Raw genomic sequence first — 16973 nt, forward strand, 5'->3', positions numbered from 1 at the left:
TACCATAGAAGAAAACAACTTTATTGTGAATTTCTTAAGTATATTACAATGCCTACAGCTGTGCAAACCTTGAGGTGACAATTGTCACTTCTTAAAACACTACAGAATGACACCATTTTCATACAAATGCACCCCAGTTGTGTAATTTATTTGCACTGTACACTGAGGAATTTCCTTTATTACAAGATGTGTTTCCCCTTTACTGTAACATTTAATCTATATTGAAAAAGAAATAAACTTAAAAGTTTATCTTTCCACTTATATGCACGCCAATTTCATGATATATGCACTTTATTCCAACATTCCTAAGGCCATCAGAATCAACCACAACAATTTTTCAAACTACAACATGTTTCCAGCAGTCTCTCAAGTGACAGCCTTTCAGTTGCCCATGAATGGTATTTTGGGAATGGGTGGGCAATGTTGAGAATAATTTAACTATGGTTAGATACTCTAATTGGCAGCTTCCTAACAGGGGTTCTTCGCATGTATGAGTAACTGTAGCCAAAAGAAAAGTTAAACACAGCAACCTCTATTTGGGTATACTCTTTTAGATTTATCTTCATTCATACACATCTTCTTTGTCAGCTACATATCTCACAATATCACCAGGCTTGAATAATTTCTCAGCATCAGAATCAGGAATTTCAAAACCTGAGAAAGAGTACAATATTAATTTCAAGGGCACCAGGCAAACAAATGTGCACAAGCATATTACAGGTAAAGGAAAAAACAGACTTAACCATGTAAAGTTCATTTATACTATATTTCTAAAGTGGCAGCTTAAAAAAACACCACTTTGCAATTATTTATTATTTGAGACTAATTAAATGCAATGGCAAAATGCCTTCAACTTTCTCAAAAATACTTGTACTGTACAATATACTTAGGGATCTTAACTACTGTACCATTACATAAGTTTTTAATGCTTTTTATGGGCAAAACACCCACTTTCAAAAAATATATTGGTGGATAAAAGATACTTCACATCCACACATATTTCACATGAAGCAGGGTAAAGCAATGGGTGGATTTCATCAATACTCATCAATCCAATCTTCAAGGTACATACTTGGGTTTTAACATAATGTTGAAATACTTTCCCTATACACATTTCCTTGCTAAAACCTTTGTTATAAGTAATAAAAAATATTACATGATTTTCAGAATTAAAGGAAGAAGTAAAACTTTTTTATATATTCACTGGTTCTCTCCTAAAAATTACAGTAACTAGAAGACCAAATTTCACTTGGTATATAGGAACTAAGTATTAAACTTAGTCCCTTTATATGTAACTGTAAGTGTTAAACTATCCATAATGATTTTACCTGATGCTGTTCTTTACTTGAGTCTAATAAATCAAAATCATCTAGATTAGTATGTAATGTAAGAAAAATCTGAAACAAATAAAAACTCAACATCAAAGAGTGATTAAAGATTTTATTTTTACTGCATTATAGTAAGAACCTTTGAAACCTAAGTCTTGTCTTTTCTGAATAGGAAATAAAACCCAATAATGGCCTTCACTATTTATTTCATACAAATAAAACTTGTGTTGGTGCAGTGGCTAGCATGCTGGCTTCCTACCCGAAGAGCCTTGGATACAATTCCACAATTTTTCAAAGGTATTTCAATCCTTACTTGCATGCCATGTGGAGATCACGTCAAGAGAAGTACACTGTCAAATGGATGGGGCAGTAAACTGTGCCCCCTGGTGACCTTCAATACGAGGGTCGCTATTAATATTTTCAGCCTAATAATGAAAAGACTAATTTATTGTTGAAAATGGCTTCATTGTTTTTTTAAGTATTCTCCATGATAATCAATACACTTTGGCATGCACTCGAACCAATTTCTGTAACACTTTTTCTGCTCTGAGGTAAACCAAAACATGGTTTTTGAATGCATCAACTGCTTCTTCAGGTGCCAAAAAACGTTGGCCACACAATTTTTTCTACATAAACGGGAATAAAAAGAAGTTTCATGCTAAATAAGGGCTGTGCAGAGGATGAACCATCAATTCGACATTTTGACCAGTCAAATAGGTAGTTGTTTCAGACGATCTGCGAGAGCTTGAATTTCCATGATGAAGAATGATCCTTCATTTTCACTTCTTTTTCTGTATTTCACCAAGCACTTCTGGCAAACAAATACTTGTGTACCATTCAGAATTCACGGTTCTACATTACTATTATGGTACAGTTGCCACATGTCCAGTTATTCCAAAGAAACAGGCGATCATTTTCTTCGATGCGCTTCGTGTATGAATCACTTTGGTTGAATTTGGCTCATCTTGGAAGACCCATACAGCAGATTGCTGTTTTGTTTCGGGCTCAAACGCATAGATCTAAGATTAGTCACCTGTGTAGATGTTATGCACAGCTTTTGATGCACTGCGATTGTATTTCTTGAGCATTTATTTGCACCAATTGACATGAACATCATCTTGAGATTTTGCCAAATTATGCTGGATCCAACACGGACAAACTTTTTTCAAAGCTTAATGTTCATGCAATATCTGATGATACTCATCATACTAATCCTCAAGAAGGCCTCAATCTCACATTAAGTCACATGACCATCTTCCTTTACTAGTTCTTGCACAGCATCAATGTTTTCTGGCACAACAGCTGATTTTGGATGATCTTCACAACTTCTGTCGTTGAGCCAACGGCGACCATGATGGAATTCATTATACCAGTGTTTCACAGTGGCAAAGGATGAGGCTTAATCACCAAAAGTGGAAGTAAGTTGATCGATGCACTCCTGTCTTGATAATCCAGGTTGAAAGCTGAAAAAATCATCTCACAAAAGTGTGCACGAGTTAACTTCATTTTTTCACTGAGACAAAATTTTTGAGTAACTGTGAACAACACAAGCTATGATCAAACAACAAAATCTTATGAAAAATGTTAATGTTAAAAGGGTCAAACTTTCAGATGGAAACATCAGATGGCATCTAAAGCACTTAGCTTTGTTAAGGCTCAAAATATTAAGAGCAACCTTTGTAAAAGCTAATTTAAGATAGGTTTCTCTTTCCCTTCCCCCACAGAAAATCTATCATCTACCATATAACCCACCAATACCTAACGGAGCAGCAAATGTCCGCATCTTGGTAATCTCGCCAAGTAACAACCACTACCACTATAAATTGTAATACATCAGAGAAGTTTTATTCATATCTAATTTTATTGCTTTTAATAAATTTCAGACAGTGAAATCTGTCATCTCCAGAGTGACTTAATGGAATTTTCATAACATATTGACATGAAATTAATGACTGAAATTCCACACTTCAGACAATGAAAACGAAATAGTACAGTGAAAAGCATCTTAATACATGACTTCTCCAGTTAATTACTTACTTTAATACAGATCAATTTCACAAAGCACACCCAGAAACTACCCAAATCATTAACTAAGCATTCAAATGTACAAGGTGACCATAAAATGTTGCTGCAAAATTTAATAAAAAGCTTCATACATTCCCAGTGATGAAATTCATTAAATTTATTTGAAGTAAAGTCCTATGATCTACCCTCAAAATTATTTATCAAAATCTGTTATTCCTTCATGATGCTGATGATGTCAAAAATTAAAAAATGTTGTATGATAAACCGAATCAATTCACAATAAAAATTAAGTCATCTTTTAAGATATGATCAGGAACAAATCAAGATAATCAGGTACATTAATAAATCTCTACGGCCTCAACTAAATTAATAGCACAAAGAACATTCCAGCAGCCTTCATAATATTAACACCAATTACAAAAAAGAGGAAAGCCCTTGCGATTTACACATCCATTGATAATATATGCACCAATATGGTCACCAGAGTTTTCTTTCTACTTATTAATACAGTAATCAAAAAACAAAAAAATGAGAATTCATACAACACAGGATTTAAATATAAGGTAACATTTGGAATAATATAAGAATCATTAAAAATCTTATGGTAATAACTGAAAATTATAACTAAGGTAATATTTACCAAATTCATCTTCTATTGCCATGATAACTTCAACATGGTCCAATGAGTCAAGGCCAAGATCATTCATAAAGTGGGAATCTAAAGTGAGCTAAAATCAAAATAAAAGACAATCTTAACAATAACCACTGAATATTCCTAACCTAAATAAATAAAGAAGAAATATTAGAAACATACTATTATCACATTCAAATTCATTGAGTTGATGCCAAACAATTGACACTTAGCTACAAATTGTCACAAAAAGTTTTTTTTAGAAGCTATTATGTATTTTCTAATTGAGGGCGGCAATAATTCCACAAGATTAATTAGAAATTTGAGCTTTAACTCAGCTGGATGTAAAAATTAAGAGAGATTAGAACATTCTACCAGCATAAAGGATGATTTTCAATTTTTAGGGATTATTTATAAATCTAACATATTAATAAAATTTCCAGAAAATTGAATATTTCAACACAAATTAAAGAAAAATCATTAGGCCACAACATAGCCAAAAAAGATAATGTTACAGAAAAAGAAACAATGCATATATTTTCATTCAAATCTTACATGGTCATTTACAAGGAAATGGAACTCCAATAAGCCACACACATAACCAGACACAACCAAACAGTGATTTTTAACAAAAACAATGCCATACATGAAAATGGAAATAGAATAGATAATGAAGCAAGGGTATAGCAAAAACTCAACTAATCAATCACATTTTTGCTAGCAAAAACATTCACAACACATAAGCTATCATCTTAAGTCACTCGGAGAGATTCCATTGGAATCTCAGGAGGAAACGACCTCTTCACCCTTGTGAAAAGTCCACTGTAGTAACCAAGTTATCACCAGTCATAAATAATCAGAAGATTCAACCCTTGGTGGCCATTCTTTTCAATTTACAGGCTAAAATAAGCCATCAATGAGAGCTTATGTGGGCACAGATTTTGCCTGAAAGAGTTTGCCTCAATGATTTAAAAATTGGGCATTTGAGACTTAAAGCTAAACAATTATAATTTACTATGTTAGGTTAATGACTAAAAACAAATGGCCTTGTTGACTTTATCCCAGGAGGTGCACAAATTCACCAATCCAAATTGTCTAATATAATTTATAAATTTAAGCAAGATCAAGCAAATGAAAGCTATGGAATTTTCACATGAATATGCAGTTTTGTGAAGTAACTAAAATCCGAGAGAACAGAATTTTAGAGAGGTTAAGGCCCACCTGGGCACACATGGGGCAGCCCACCAATCCTCAAAATAATAAGGATAATACAAAGACTATTTTGAAATTAGGAAAAGTTGGGGCACAAAAGAAGGCACCATGGCCCTTGAGAGTTCTCATTGAGAAAATGCATAAACACCAATTAACTTTTAATCCCTAGAATGAATTGGAAAGGGCATTTGAAAGAGATAACTGGAATAGAAACACTGAACATCCCAAAGGAATTAGGAGTATACAATAAATAACAGCAAAGTACATCCTTAAGATGATGACATGGATCAATGGCAGTTGCAATGCTGAAAATTTACAAGTAAATGATGAAGAAACACATTGATGTACTTTGTTGCTTATGATGTTTAATATTTTTATGATACTCTTAATATTCAAAGCATTTTTTCTATGGCCACTTAATGCATGATGCTGCCATTTTCAAGCTCAACTGGTACCTGGTAGACTTCTATCAGTCCTCAATCCAAAGTTACAGAAACAATAAACAAAAGAAAAAATTGTTTATATATTTCAATAGCACTACAAGCAATTCAGCCCCAAATAAATGATTAAGCTATTATTTTATTGTTATTTGATGAAATTAATGACTATGATAAAGACTACATTATTATTTTTCAGGGAGTCTCCTGGATCTGAAAATTACACAATATTTTATCGTACAGATTTAAGATACCACCTAAAGCCACATGAACTTGAGGTAGAAATAAAATGTGATTTTATAGGAAAATCTGGGGAAAACATGGCTATGAAAATTGTGGTAATTTTTTGCTATGCTACAATTTATTTTTTGAAAACAGATTTGTATATATACTGATTGTCTTTGATAAAAAACAGTATGCTGCACAGGGATAAAGCAGCTATTATGTTCAAATATTCCAATTACAAAATGGTTAACATTGCTTCAATCGAAATTAATTTTTTTGCTTTTCTGTGATAGGCATTACTAAAACCAAGAATTATTTGCATAACACAGCAAGCTTCTTTGAAACCTACTCCATAAAATGTTTCCTATTAAAAGGTTAAGGGTTGCTATTGATATTTCTACTCTTACTGAAATCTCTTAATATTATTCAAGTCTTAAACCTTGCCGCTGAAAGGAAATTAAATAGCTATGGCGAAGTGAACAAAAAGTGAAAGATTTCTAAAACATAAACAGAAAACCCTACAGAAAGGGGAGGTGGCAGCTGTGATGGTTGTTATATGAGACTGATGAAAAAGAAGATTGAAAAAATGTCATACTGCATGGTGCCATTCATAACGGAGAAGGGACAGTGAATGCAGAAAGGAAGTGAAGATGCCAAAATCTATTAATGATTACAAGTATAACAGAAACATGGCAGTAGCGGAGAAGTGCGATCAATTGTTGAATGCCTTTCCTCACAAAAGGAAGAGGTTGAATGAAGATTTAGTATCAAAAGACATTTCATCGCTTGATATGATTAATCTACATTCAATACATAAGTATTATTCAAAAATTAGGTGGAAATAAGTGGAAATTCAGGGTTTAAATATGACCCCATTGAGAGGAAAGCAGTAAATAACATCTACAAACAGGTGGTAATCCAGTAAAACAGGGCAGAAAGCCAAAGGAAGAAAATTGATGAACAGGAGGACTTTTCGGTCAGTCTTTACTTGTGACAAAAAAAGATACAATGTGGTAGTGTATGACATACAGGAAAAAGAACTTGAGAATGGAGTCAAGATACCAATCTACAGAATGTCATGGACTGAGTACTGCACCACTTTCCAAAACATACAACTGAAAATTGTAAAAAAGGTAAGCCTTGGTATCTTATTCTGCATGTTCATATATTCAAAATCATGCATATCATTATATTTGGATGCCACATTTTCTATAATTTCAACCACACACAAAAGGCTACAGAAATTTATGCATGCTACTTTTTTAATGATGCATGTAAATAAGTCTTTAAATCTTTATTCATCGGAAATTGGGAATAAGAATTTTAATCTCTGAATGCAAATAAATAAAAATGTCAAACATGAATGCTGAGCGACAAGAATTTAAAATGCACAAATGTGAAATTAATTTTTTGTGGAGGTATTTCTTCGTTCTCAAGTAAGTTAAGCATCTCCGTGCATAGCATGTAACAGTCTCTCTACCAATTTGGCAGAGTGCCTAAAAATAACTGGATACCACTCTTTTTCATACACCACTGATACAAAACACACCAGAATTCCTCACTGAGGAGGTAGTTTAGGTATACTCCTGCGTGAAACCACTGAGCCCATGCTAAATTTCAAGTCATGGGAAAGCATATAAATGAATACTGCAGTCATAGAAATAGCAAAGGTAAACTACATGAAATCGTTGTCAATCTTTGACAGAGGAGTTGATCACAGCCTAAAACGCAGATCAATACTGCTACAATGATTTGTTCGAAGTCTCTGCACTTAACATTTAGTACCTTTGCTGAGATTGATTGAATTTTAATGGGTTATATTATGCTATTTGCATTCATTATTCTCAAAATACGCCAACTATTCGCTAGGTTTTAGTGTCTGACACGCCGTTGAAGTAAATTTATAAAAACTTTTCAAAGGCCACATGCGGGAGCATATTATTCGAGTGATCTATAACAAATTAACTTTTGCATTTGAACAACCTTACATATTTTTAATTTTTTTGGTCACGTATCAAGTCGTCAATTTCAATAAATAACCAACTTAAATCAGCAATCTGGAATTCGCCTTCGTACGCTATTCGTCAATCGGGCGAGGCGAATGAAACAGTAGCGTATTTGTTAAGTTTTTCTTCACGTATTTACCAAGAAAACCGACGTTTTTCGCAATTTATCTCATAGTTCATAGTTGGTAAGGTCTCTCAATGGCTTTCCCGTGGCCTGGTAGTGAGTAGAAGATAGATTTCATAATAACAGTTTACGCTACGAATATAAATTTCGCAATGTAAAACTGCCGATGGAATACAAGACTTTATAGCTCAATTCTCGTCCACATTACTTTTTCTAGTAAAATTACTGACCATTAAATACGCCCTCGGGAGCATGTCGATATGTGATCCAAAAATTCCAGCTCGACTGTACGCAATGATATGAATGGATGTTAGACGTTGAAACTAAGCTGAATTATCCAAACATGCAATTATGCATATTACTGCACATACCTGTTCATAAATATAAACAGCTCGAACAAACTATAAGTGAAATCGGACAATATCAACGCCACGATACTAGAGTCAGAATTATTCGAGATGCAACCTCCTACGAGTTTAATGGCCACAGCGGAATTCTTCCCCTTAAAATGTAACAAAAAATCTATTCCATGAGTGCTTTGGCCTTCATTAACTAACATTCTTTTCCATGGTAACCATAGACCAAAAATTACGGCGGCTGGCAAAATGGCAGAAATACCGCGTTGAAATGTGAATATTATAAAACCCAGGAGTCTTGAGAGAGAGAGAACATCCACTAACGCAGGGAACGAATGAAAGTGCAGTTAAAACCGCGGCCTAAATCCTAACTGAATTTTAATTTTTTTGCTCCCAGTTGTATACAGAGCCAACATTCTCCGCCAAAGTTCGTGATTTATCAGAGGCACACTTTTCAGATTTATGCTGAACTATTTTTTTAAACTATACATTGCAACTCCTTCCGCGATATACACGCATCGAGACCTCACAACATTTTGAAGATTCAAAATGTAAACATCTGGAACGTGGCGAACGAATTTGATGTGAGAAGAACTTTAGGCAGAATTACATCTTAAGGTTTACTTTAACCATGATGTGACCTAAAAATACCATCATCAAAGGGTGAGTCGGCATAAAGGAGATACTCAATTATGAAATGGGATAAAAAGACCAAACCTTGAGGCAATATTAAAAACAAAGGGCGGAATTTTCTTTTCCTTTCAGGTTTAGCCATTGCCTAATACAAACTTTACTTCGGAAAAATTTTTCTGTGATAGTTCTACCATTAATTTCCGCAAACTGGTTTATTGAACTATATAAGATTTTACAATAATTATTAATAAATAAAAATACACAATACAAACGTCACTAGTTAAGCTACCAGTGTACATAAACTCACCTTAAATATGTATAAATCGTACAAATTCTATGATAATGGGATAACATGATATGGGATGAAGGGTAATATTTACAAGTTTACCAATAATGCCAATTCAGGGATAATATATACCTTGTTGGGGTCGATTTTATCATACAGTTTGAGAACTAATAGCACTCGGTCCCGAATCAGTTCAAGGGTCAAGGGATCCTTGGCGCTGTAAAGTCTTTTCGGTTGCAGTGTCCTCTGAAAAGATGGGAAAAGAATCACTTAAAAAATTAAAGTGTACCTTGTTGGCATCTACTTTTTCATATTCCTTGATAGCTTTCAAAACTCGTTCTTCAATTTCTTTCCTCGAAGATCTCACGCGGAGATTTCGTCGATTACTGGGATTCTACATGCACGAAAAATGTCCATAATAAGAATTCACTTGAAATTTATCTGTAAACGCTTATCTCCACTAAACCATATAGGCATCGTAATAAATATGTACTACTAAATCAAGAAATCACAATACAATAGCTATACTAAACTGTAGAAAACTTCGAGAGGTCACCGGTTATTCACATACCACATTTACAGATAGGAGACTATTTGAATTGTGAGCTGGATTATACTGTTTCGTATGCATGGCTTTCCATTGCAATCCGATTAATGAAGCTCGCTGCGCACAAACACGCAACGCACATGAACTTCTCACTAAAGAACATCGTATCCCTTGAACCAACGCAGCCATGTTTGTTCTGCGACAAAGACGGAAGGACTCCCATGATTCTTTGCGTCATATTTATAGAAAATGAAAATCGAAATTCGCAGCATTCGAAACAAAGCGGGATTGTTCAAAATACCGGCCCCAAATTTGTAACTTGTTTTCTCGATAACAGGTCGATTCAGAGAGGGAGTCCAAGTTTTCAACTAAAATAAAATGACTATATAGTTGTATAAAGAAAATCTCTTATGGCCGTGATAAAATATCACAACTCGTCCTAAAGGAGGACTATAAATTGCTCTGATAGTTTGTGGGAGATGGAATTCCACAACAGTGACCAACAAAAACCTCTCAACGAGCATACCCTTCTTTAGAGGTTTTTGGGAATATTACTTCCTCTTCAACGACCAACTATAGGCACAACTTAACCCAAAATGGGATACTTCGCAGGGTTGAAGAGACTCCGCTAAGGATACCTGAGTTATGATCACATACACACTATCCGTGACTGTTTCGGGAATTCATTCCGAGCCTGGGAAAAACACAGTCCAGACATATTCACAAAAACTCACTCGCACATTCAAAGAGGGCCTAAATACTGGAGAGTATTACTCAAATTGAGCAAAGTCAAGGGATAACAACAAGCAGGGAAAGACGAGGGTGTGCATCGGATCTGCAAATTTTGGCCACAACATTGCCCTCCTCAGTTAAATGAAGAAAATAGGCACTTTCAACAGAAGTTTGTAAATCCTTACAATCTTCAAGTTTTGCAAGTTTTGTCTATCGAACATTTTGTCCGCTAAAATGTACTCTCCAATACAAACATCATGAACATATTCTCATAATTAAGAGTTTTTATGTGTCAATAATTCATGGGAAATATAGTACCCAGAGAAAAAGTTTGGATCTTGTGGGCATAAGGTTTGTGATTTTTTTCTCATAATTGCATTTGGTTTCATCCCAAACAAATTCATTGTTAAAATTAGGAAAAAGTCAGCTTTAGTTTAAATTAAATTGACTCATTCTGTTGTCTTAAATCGATGGCAAATCTTTATTTTTATTATGTTTTAAAATTAATTTTTCACCGTCACCCTGCTGTGTTAATGAACTTTCTTTTACTCATTTTTAAGTTGTTTGATGTCTTATGCTGGTAATATTTAAATTGCAAAAGAAGGCTATTTGCATCTAAACCCCCAATTCCATCTGCCTGACCAATTTTTCAAGATTTGGGCCCCTACCTTTCCCATCCATATGCATCCTATTCACAGAAACATGCATGAAACAAAATATGTCAGATTCCCATGTAAGTTCACACTACCACAGCCACGATACCATAATTCATAATATATAGTTTATTTTTTTATTTTATTACATGCAATTGGTGGGCTGCTGGCACAGAGAGAAGTCTCTCGCAAGCCCTGAGTGGGTGTGAGTGCTTGAGACTAGCAAGGATGAATGCTGTTTAGTATATCCAAGCTAGAGAGTGCATGATTAATTTGCATTCATTTTATTTTATCACATGTGATTGGTGGGCCGCTGGCACAGAGATGATTCTCTCATAAGCCCCTGACTGGTGAGCACTTGATAAGGGCGGGAGTCAATGCTATCTAGTACATCTCAGCCAAAGCATTTTTTGTTATCATATTTTGGTTTAATCGTTTTCTGTTCTAAACCCCCCCATATCATTTTATTCTATATTTATTTAATTTGAATTATTTATTTTTCCTTTCTATTTTCCCTCACCCATTCTTTGGCCATTTGTAAGAATATAGCTGGGGTTGATTCTTTCCATAAAATATGTAGTATTGTGCATCACAAAATACCCCAGAAGAGCAAATAGCTACAAAGGAGTAAATTTTCTGATCTTTTTAAATATGAAGGAGTTCTACACCATCTCCATGTCGAGGCAGCTGTTTCCTGCAAAATACCAAAACCTTGAGCACAAAAACTGCCAGTTGCACCAGCACTATGCTCCAGCTCATTCCCTGCGCCTCATCCCAGCTTACTTGGCAAAAAGTGAAATTCCAGTGGTATGCCAAGGCATTGCTCTTAAAAAAAATGGCTCTCTCCAACTTCTGGTTGTTCCTGAAGTTAAATATGCCAATTTAAGTCTCCTGATTTGAGAATAGGGAGGATTACATGAAGCATACAGTGTTCAGGGCTGCAGACCATTTTAAAGGATACCTTCTAGAAGCATTTCCAGAAGATTATGTCTCTTTGGGCTGAGTTTGTGGATATTCAAGGATCTTACTTTCAAGGAGATCAGGGTGATAATATATCAAATGCAAAACATTTTTTCCTGACTTAAGAATGAATTCTTTTTAGACAGACCTCATATTTGACTCTTAATCAATGTTTTCACCAAAACCCTGCTCACTCTTAAATACTTCAGTCTTCTCTGAGACCCAATAAAAATGGGTTATCTCATTGGATACTACTCAGCTCAAATGTCTTTCAACAATTCAACCAAGGTGAAACTTGATAGTTGATTCACTGACATGTATCAAGGGATTTTCTGAGTCGCCAGAAACCCACTTAGGTACTAATCCACTCCTCACTTTCAGCCGATCCAACATTCCAGAAATAGAGTTCAAATCAATTCCCAACCTTAAAGTCATAGTTTCAGTCTTTGTCATTACAGCTAGACAAGAAATTTAAGAATTTTTGGCCCTTACAATATACAAGCGAAGCACCTCATCCAATTCATCACATTTTGATGCATGCAGACTCTTATGTACCAATTGAAACTTGATCCTCAAAAAAGTTGCTAATTTTTTATAAATGTTTAATAATGCTTGTCATTCAAAACTTTGCAACTGTCAGTTTTGATGCTGTCACTCATGACAATCACTTACTCTGCATTTCCACTTTAGATGGAATTTCTTTTTTCTTATTATTTTAGATATAAATTGCTAAGATTTTATACAAAATCAACCATAATTCCCAAAAAGATGTTGCTCTCATATTTTTTTGGCATTCACACCTCACTCTATCAATTTTGAAATTAGTTTAGCGGTTACAATTTTTAGAATCCCTGTCAGGAGGGATATGGGAAAAGGAAAAGTCCATAGTCCAAGAAAGGTGCTTCTCTTACTAGCCATAATCCTTATTGAAAGGATGGAAGTTCCCAAAATTTGTTTGAAGCAGCTAAGTAAAAAGTTTCCCTCCCTTCATAGGTGGGGAAAGTAAAACACAACTTCTTGAGGGGTGAGGGATGCATTGAGGGAAATATCACGGCTATACTATTGTCACACATATCGAAAAGAGGTGGAAGTGGTAGGAAGAAATAAAGTTGATATTATTACTGCTGGTTTGTTAATGAAAAATCTCAGAAGTTTCTGAAAAAATTAGGCTCTAGGAAATGAGTGGATCAAGAAATCAGTCCACAAATTCCATGATTGTATTGTGCAAATAATTTTGTGAAATGAATAAATATTCCTGAAACATTAACAATGAATGATTAGATTATTTTTGGTCCTCAATTTCAATACAAGCAATAGATTGATTGAACAGTTCACATGTGAAATCTCAGATCCAGTATGAGTTTTTGTGAATAGATTTTTGATAAGCCATAGAAGCAGCTTGCCAAATGTTATTAGAACTGAAAAACAATTAAATGTGCATTGCACTTGCATATTCAATGTGCAGGTCAGGATGGAATGTCATGGCACTATTGAAGAATATCAGTATAACTATATGAAGCCATGAAAATGGTCTTGATTGAATCTGTCAGTCTAAATTGCAGAATTAAAACTAATGGTTTTGAGTCCCTCTTACCTCATTGATGTTAACCAAGTTAAAGTGGTCAATGTGAATCATAGCTCTTGCTTGCAGCTCATGATTGAAAACAATCATGGCTTTTATGTGCTGATCATGATTTTCATTAAATAATTTTAATGGAAACTCTTGTGGGTGATTCATAATTGATTTTCTATGAAATTCATGATTGTATGAAACACTGCAATCACAGGAGGTGTGGTGCTTTCCTTGCATATTGTGTGCAGATATTCTCCTTGGATCTTCCACAGGGTGTCTCCATTGTGGCCGATGCCCAAGTCTAGCATCAAAATGTCAGCCAGATTGGAGACTCACATATTGTAACACCCAAAAGAAATTTCTACCCTACAGTCACTATTTTAAACATGGATTTTGATTGCTTTGAAAAGGTGATTTTTAAAGAAAATGAAGAGATAGTTGCCAATGCACCAGTTTCTTAGTTACCTAAATATTGACGGTAGATTATGAGAGATTATTTCTTCTATACATATTTATTTGCTTCCATTGCCTAGTGTGGAAGATTTGATCTTCATTTAGCACCAGGTATACGTATGCATATTAATGGAATAGTCATCACGAAAGAAAATATAATATTTTGATAAATAATACGTAAAGAACACATTAGATAGAGTTAATGCTTGCCAGACAGGCAGTCAGTCAGTTCCCCAGAAATAAGATTGAATGGAACAAAAGGTATAGTATCTTTGCATGATAAATCATTAGAAGAGCTTCTCTAGACAGAAGAGTGTATAGCTTTTTGAATCCCTTTGATGATCAACAGATTTAACATTCGTTTATTGATGATTTTCTACACAATTAAGCTTTTCCCTTATCAATAGACCTTAAAATTTGGCGCTACCAGCATAGTGAATTGTGGTCCTTAAGACACTTCCATAGACATAGCCAAGAGGGCTAAGTTGATGTAATTAGGGTGTCATGCCCCCTTAATAATTGTTATATTTAAGAATATTTTACAAGTGGACTCTCTGTTGGCAGTGTTAGTTATGCAATATTTAATCTGTCCCCATCCATTTTTTGTGAATAAGTTTAATATTTGAAATTTTTAGTAAGTCTGGAAACTCATCATTTGCAAATAACTCATTAGCAACGAATGTTAATAATTTACTAATTGCATCTGTACAGTTTTGGTAGTTTTAAATGGAAAATTGTACATTTCAGCTGATTTTTTTATATTTTAGGTTTAGTATACACTTAGAGAACTCATCATCCTCAGCTACAGGAGAAATTACTATGAAAGATTTCACATGATGACCATGTTTTGCAATAACTCCACATCACTTACTATATTTTTGGTAAATTTAAATGTCACCAGTTATGTGTTTATTTGCAAAATTGGCAATTTGTTTAGGATCAGACTCGATCATATGACTCTATTCTCAATTATTGTTGTTAAAGTTTCTCTACTATCACTTTTCCCCCACTCAAACTATTAATTACCTAAATTCCATGATAATTTCATTGCATGACATCTACATTGCCAGATTGGCAAGTGAGTATGCGATATTAGGATGCCCTTGCTTTCAGAAGAAGTCACATGTCATTTTTTTTAAAGATATGGAAATAATTTTTTTAATTTGGTTCATCCACCCATCTTTTCAATGCACACAAATTCTGCAATTTAATACTGGCTCACCTTACCTCATCTGTTACCCGCAGATTGCTTGCATTATTACAACTCCTAGGAGTAATTTTTTTGGGGGAGCATGCTTCAAAGTTAAGTTTTACATTGGTCATGAAAAAGATGTACATTTCTTGGACTTTTTCAACTTATACAAAGGTTCCCCAGGCAATACACATGATAGTTCATAAAAGTAATTTACAATCTCACTTGGGTAATACTTTTCACAACACATCATTAGTCTTTAGTTCAGGTACTTACCATTCGTGCAGAGTGGTCAGAAATGCTTAGAGTGATCATTGACAAGTGATCATTCACAATCAGGTGAACTTTGTTAATAATATGCACAATATTTTTGGAACAGTATACAGTCTTTTCTACATTTGGGAGATTTACCAGTGAAGTCAACCCAAGTTTTGTGTGACATTTTGAGATCGCATACCATTTCTGAAATCATCAATTAATTACCTTGCTTTTTTTTCCTACACCTAAACATAAAAATGCTTGAATTACAAAATAAATCAGTCACACTACTATAAGAAAGTCTGTTAAAAACATATCATTACCAATTTTCCTATTTTTTGCTTATTTTTCTTTAACCCAACTGCGCAAATTTTAGCACATCTCTCTTCAGAAATCAGTTTTTAATTGATAGGAGAGGATTAGTGTTTCATTTTCTGTCATGCCTATCATATAGCCAAACCTCCTTCTTCTACTTTTTTATAGGACATGAATCAATTATGGAGGAAAAAATCTCTCTCAAAATATTCATATCAATCATTTTTTATTGTTATGAAATAAAGTTTAGGGGAAAGTTTGATGGCCAATGATGGCGAAGGGTGCATAAAATGGCTAATGGAATTTTTAACATTCTTGTGCAAATTATCAACTCTACGAATCATTTATTAGTTAGTTATGATTGAATTTATAAATTATTAACTTAACAGGAAGGTTATTAACTAAACTAATTGGAATCTTTAAAAAGGACTGCTGCAGAAGAAGATGAATGTATTTTTTAAAAGACATTATTTTTGAAAGTCTAAGTAAGGCAAAAAAATGTAAATCATGTAGGTATCTACACATTCTTTTAGTGCATAGGAGCCACAAATTTCACCAAAATCTAATAAAATATCCTCAGGGAGAGATTTTCCTTCCATTTCCTGTTCCAGGTACATCTTGAAGAAGAGTCCACACTAGGCAAGGTTTTAGAAAAGTACTTTTCAGTAATTCATGTGCTAGCCTTGGAGAAAATGCATGCTCTCTCCTTGATTATTCAAATAGTAAGCACAAGAGTTCTTTTACATTTTTTGTACCTTATATTTTTCCTAACTTCTCCTGGCCTCAAGGATGGTGATGCCTGTTTCATGGATGGGAACTTTGAATCCATCATGAAGATCAGTGATGTGTTAATTCAATTCCTGAAGAATTTCATCCCATAACAACAATGCTATCATCTTGTTCATTTCATATCATCTCTAGTTGACAGTAGGGAGGTTAATGAGGATGGAAAAAGCATATATGGAGCAGGACAAAGAGAGTGAAGAATAAAATGTGTTTGAATAGGTATTTTCCAATTTTTACCTTA

General features: G+C 34.2%; 1 protein-coding gene across 1 annotated transcript; it reads right to left on the minus strand.

Moving 5' to 3' along the window:
- ND-ACP (NADH dehydrogenase (ubiquinone) acyl carrier protein) lies at positions 1–10019 on the minus strand. Its single transcript, XM_071587509.1, has 4 exons — positions 9835–10019; positions 9396–9509; positions 3994–4081; positions 1–654 (listed from the first exon to the last, which is right to left on the minus strand). The coding sequence occupies exons 1-4, from the start codon at positions 9997–9999 to the stop codon at positions 563–565; spliced, it is 459 nt and encodes a 152-aa protein (XP_071443610.1). The 5' UTR covers positions 10000–10019; the 3' UTR covers positions 1–562.
- Between the last annotated feature and the right edge of the window lie 6954 nt (positions 10020–16973).

The sequence above is a fragment of the Hetaerina americana genome, unplaced genomic scaffold (genome assembly GCF_022747635.1).
Source record: "Hetaerina americana unplaced genomic scaffold, ioHetAmer1.1.p SCAF_1, whole genome shotgun sequence".
NCBI classification, from domain to species: Eukaryota; Metazoa; Arthropoda; class Insecta; order Odonata; family Calopterygidae; genus Hetaerina; species Hetaerina americana.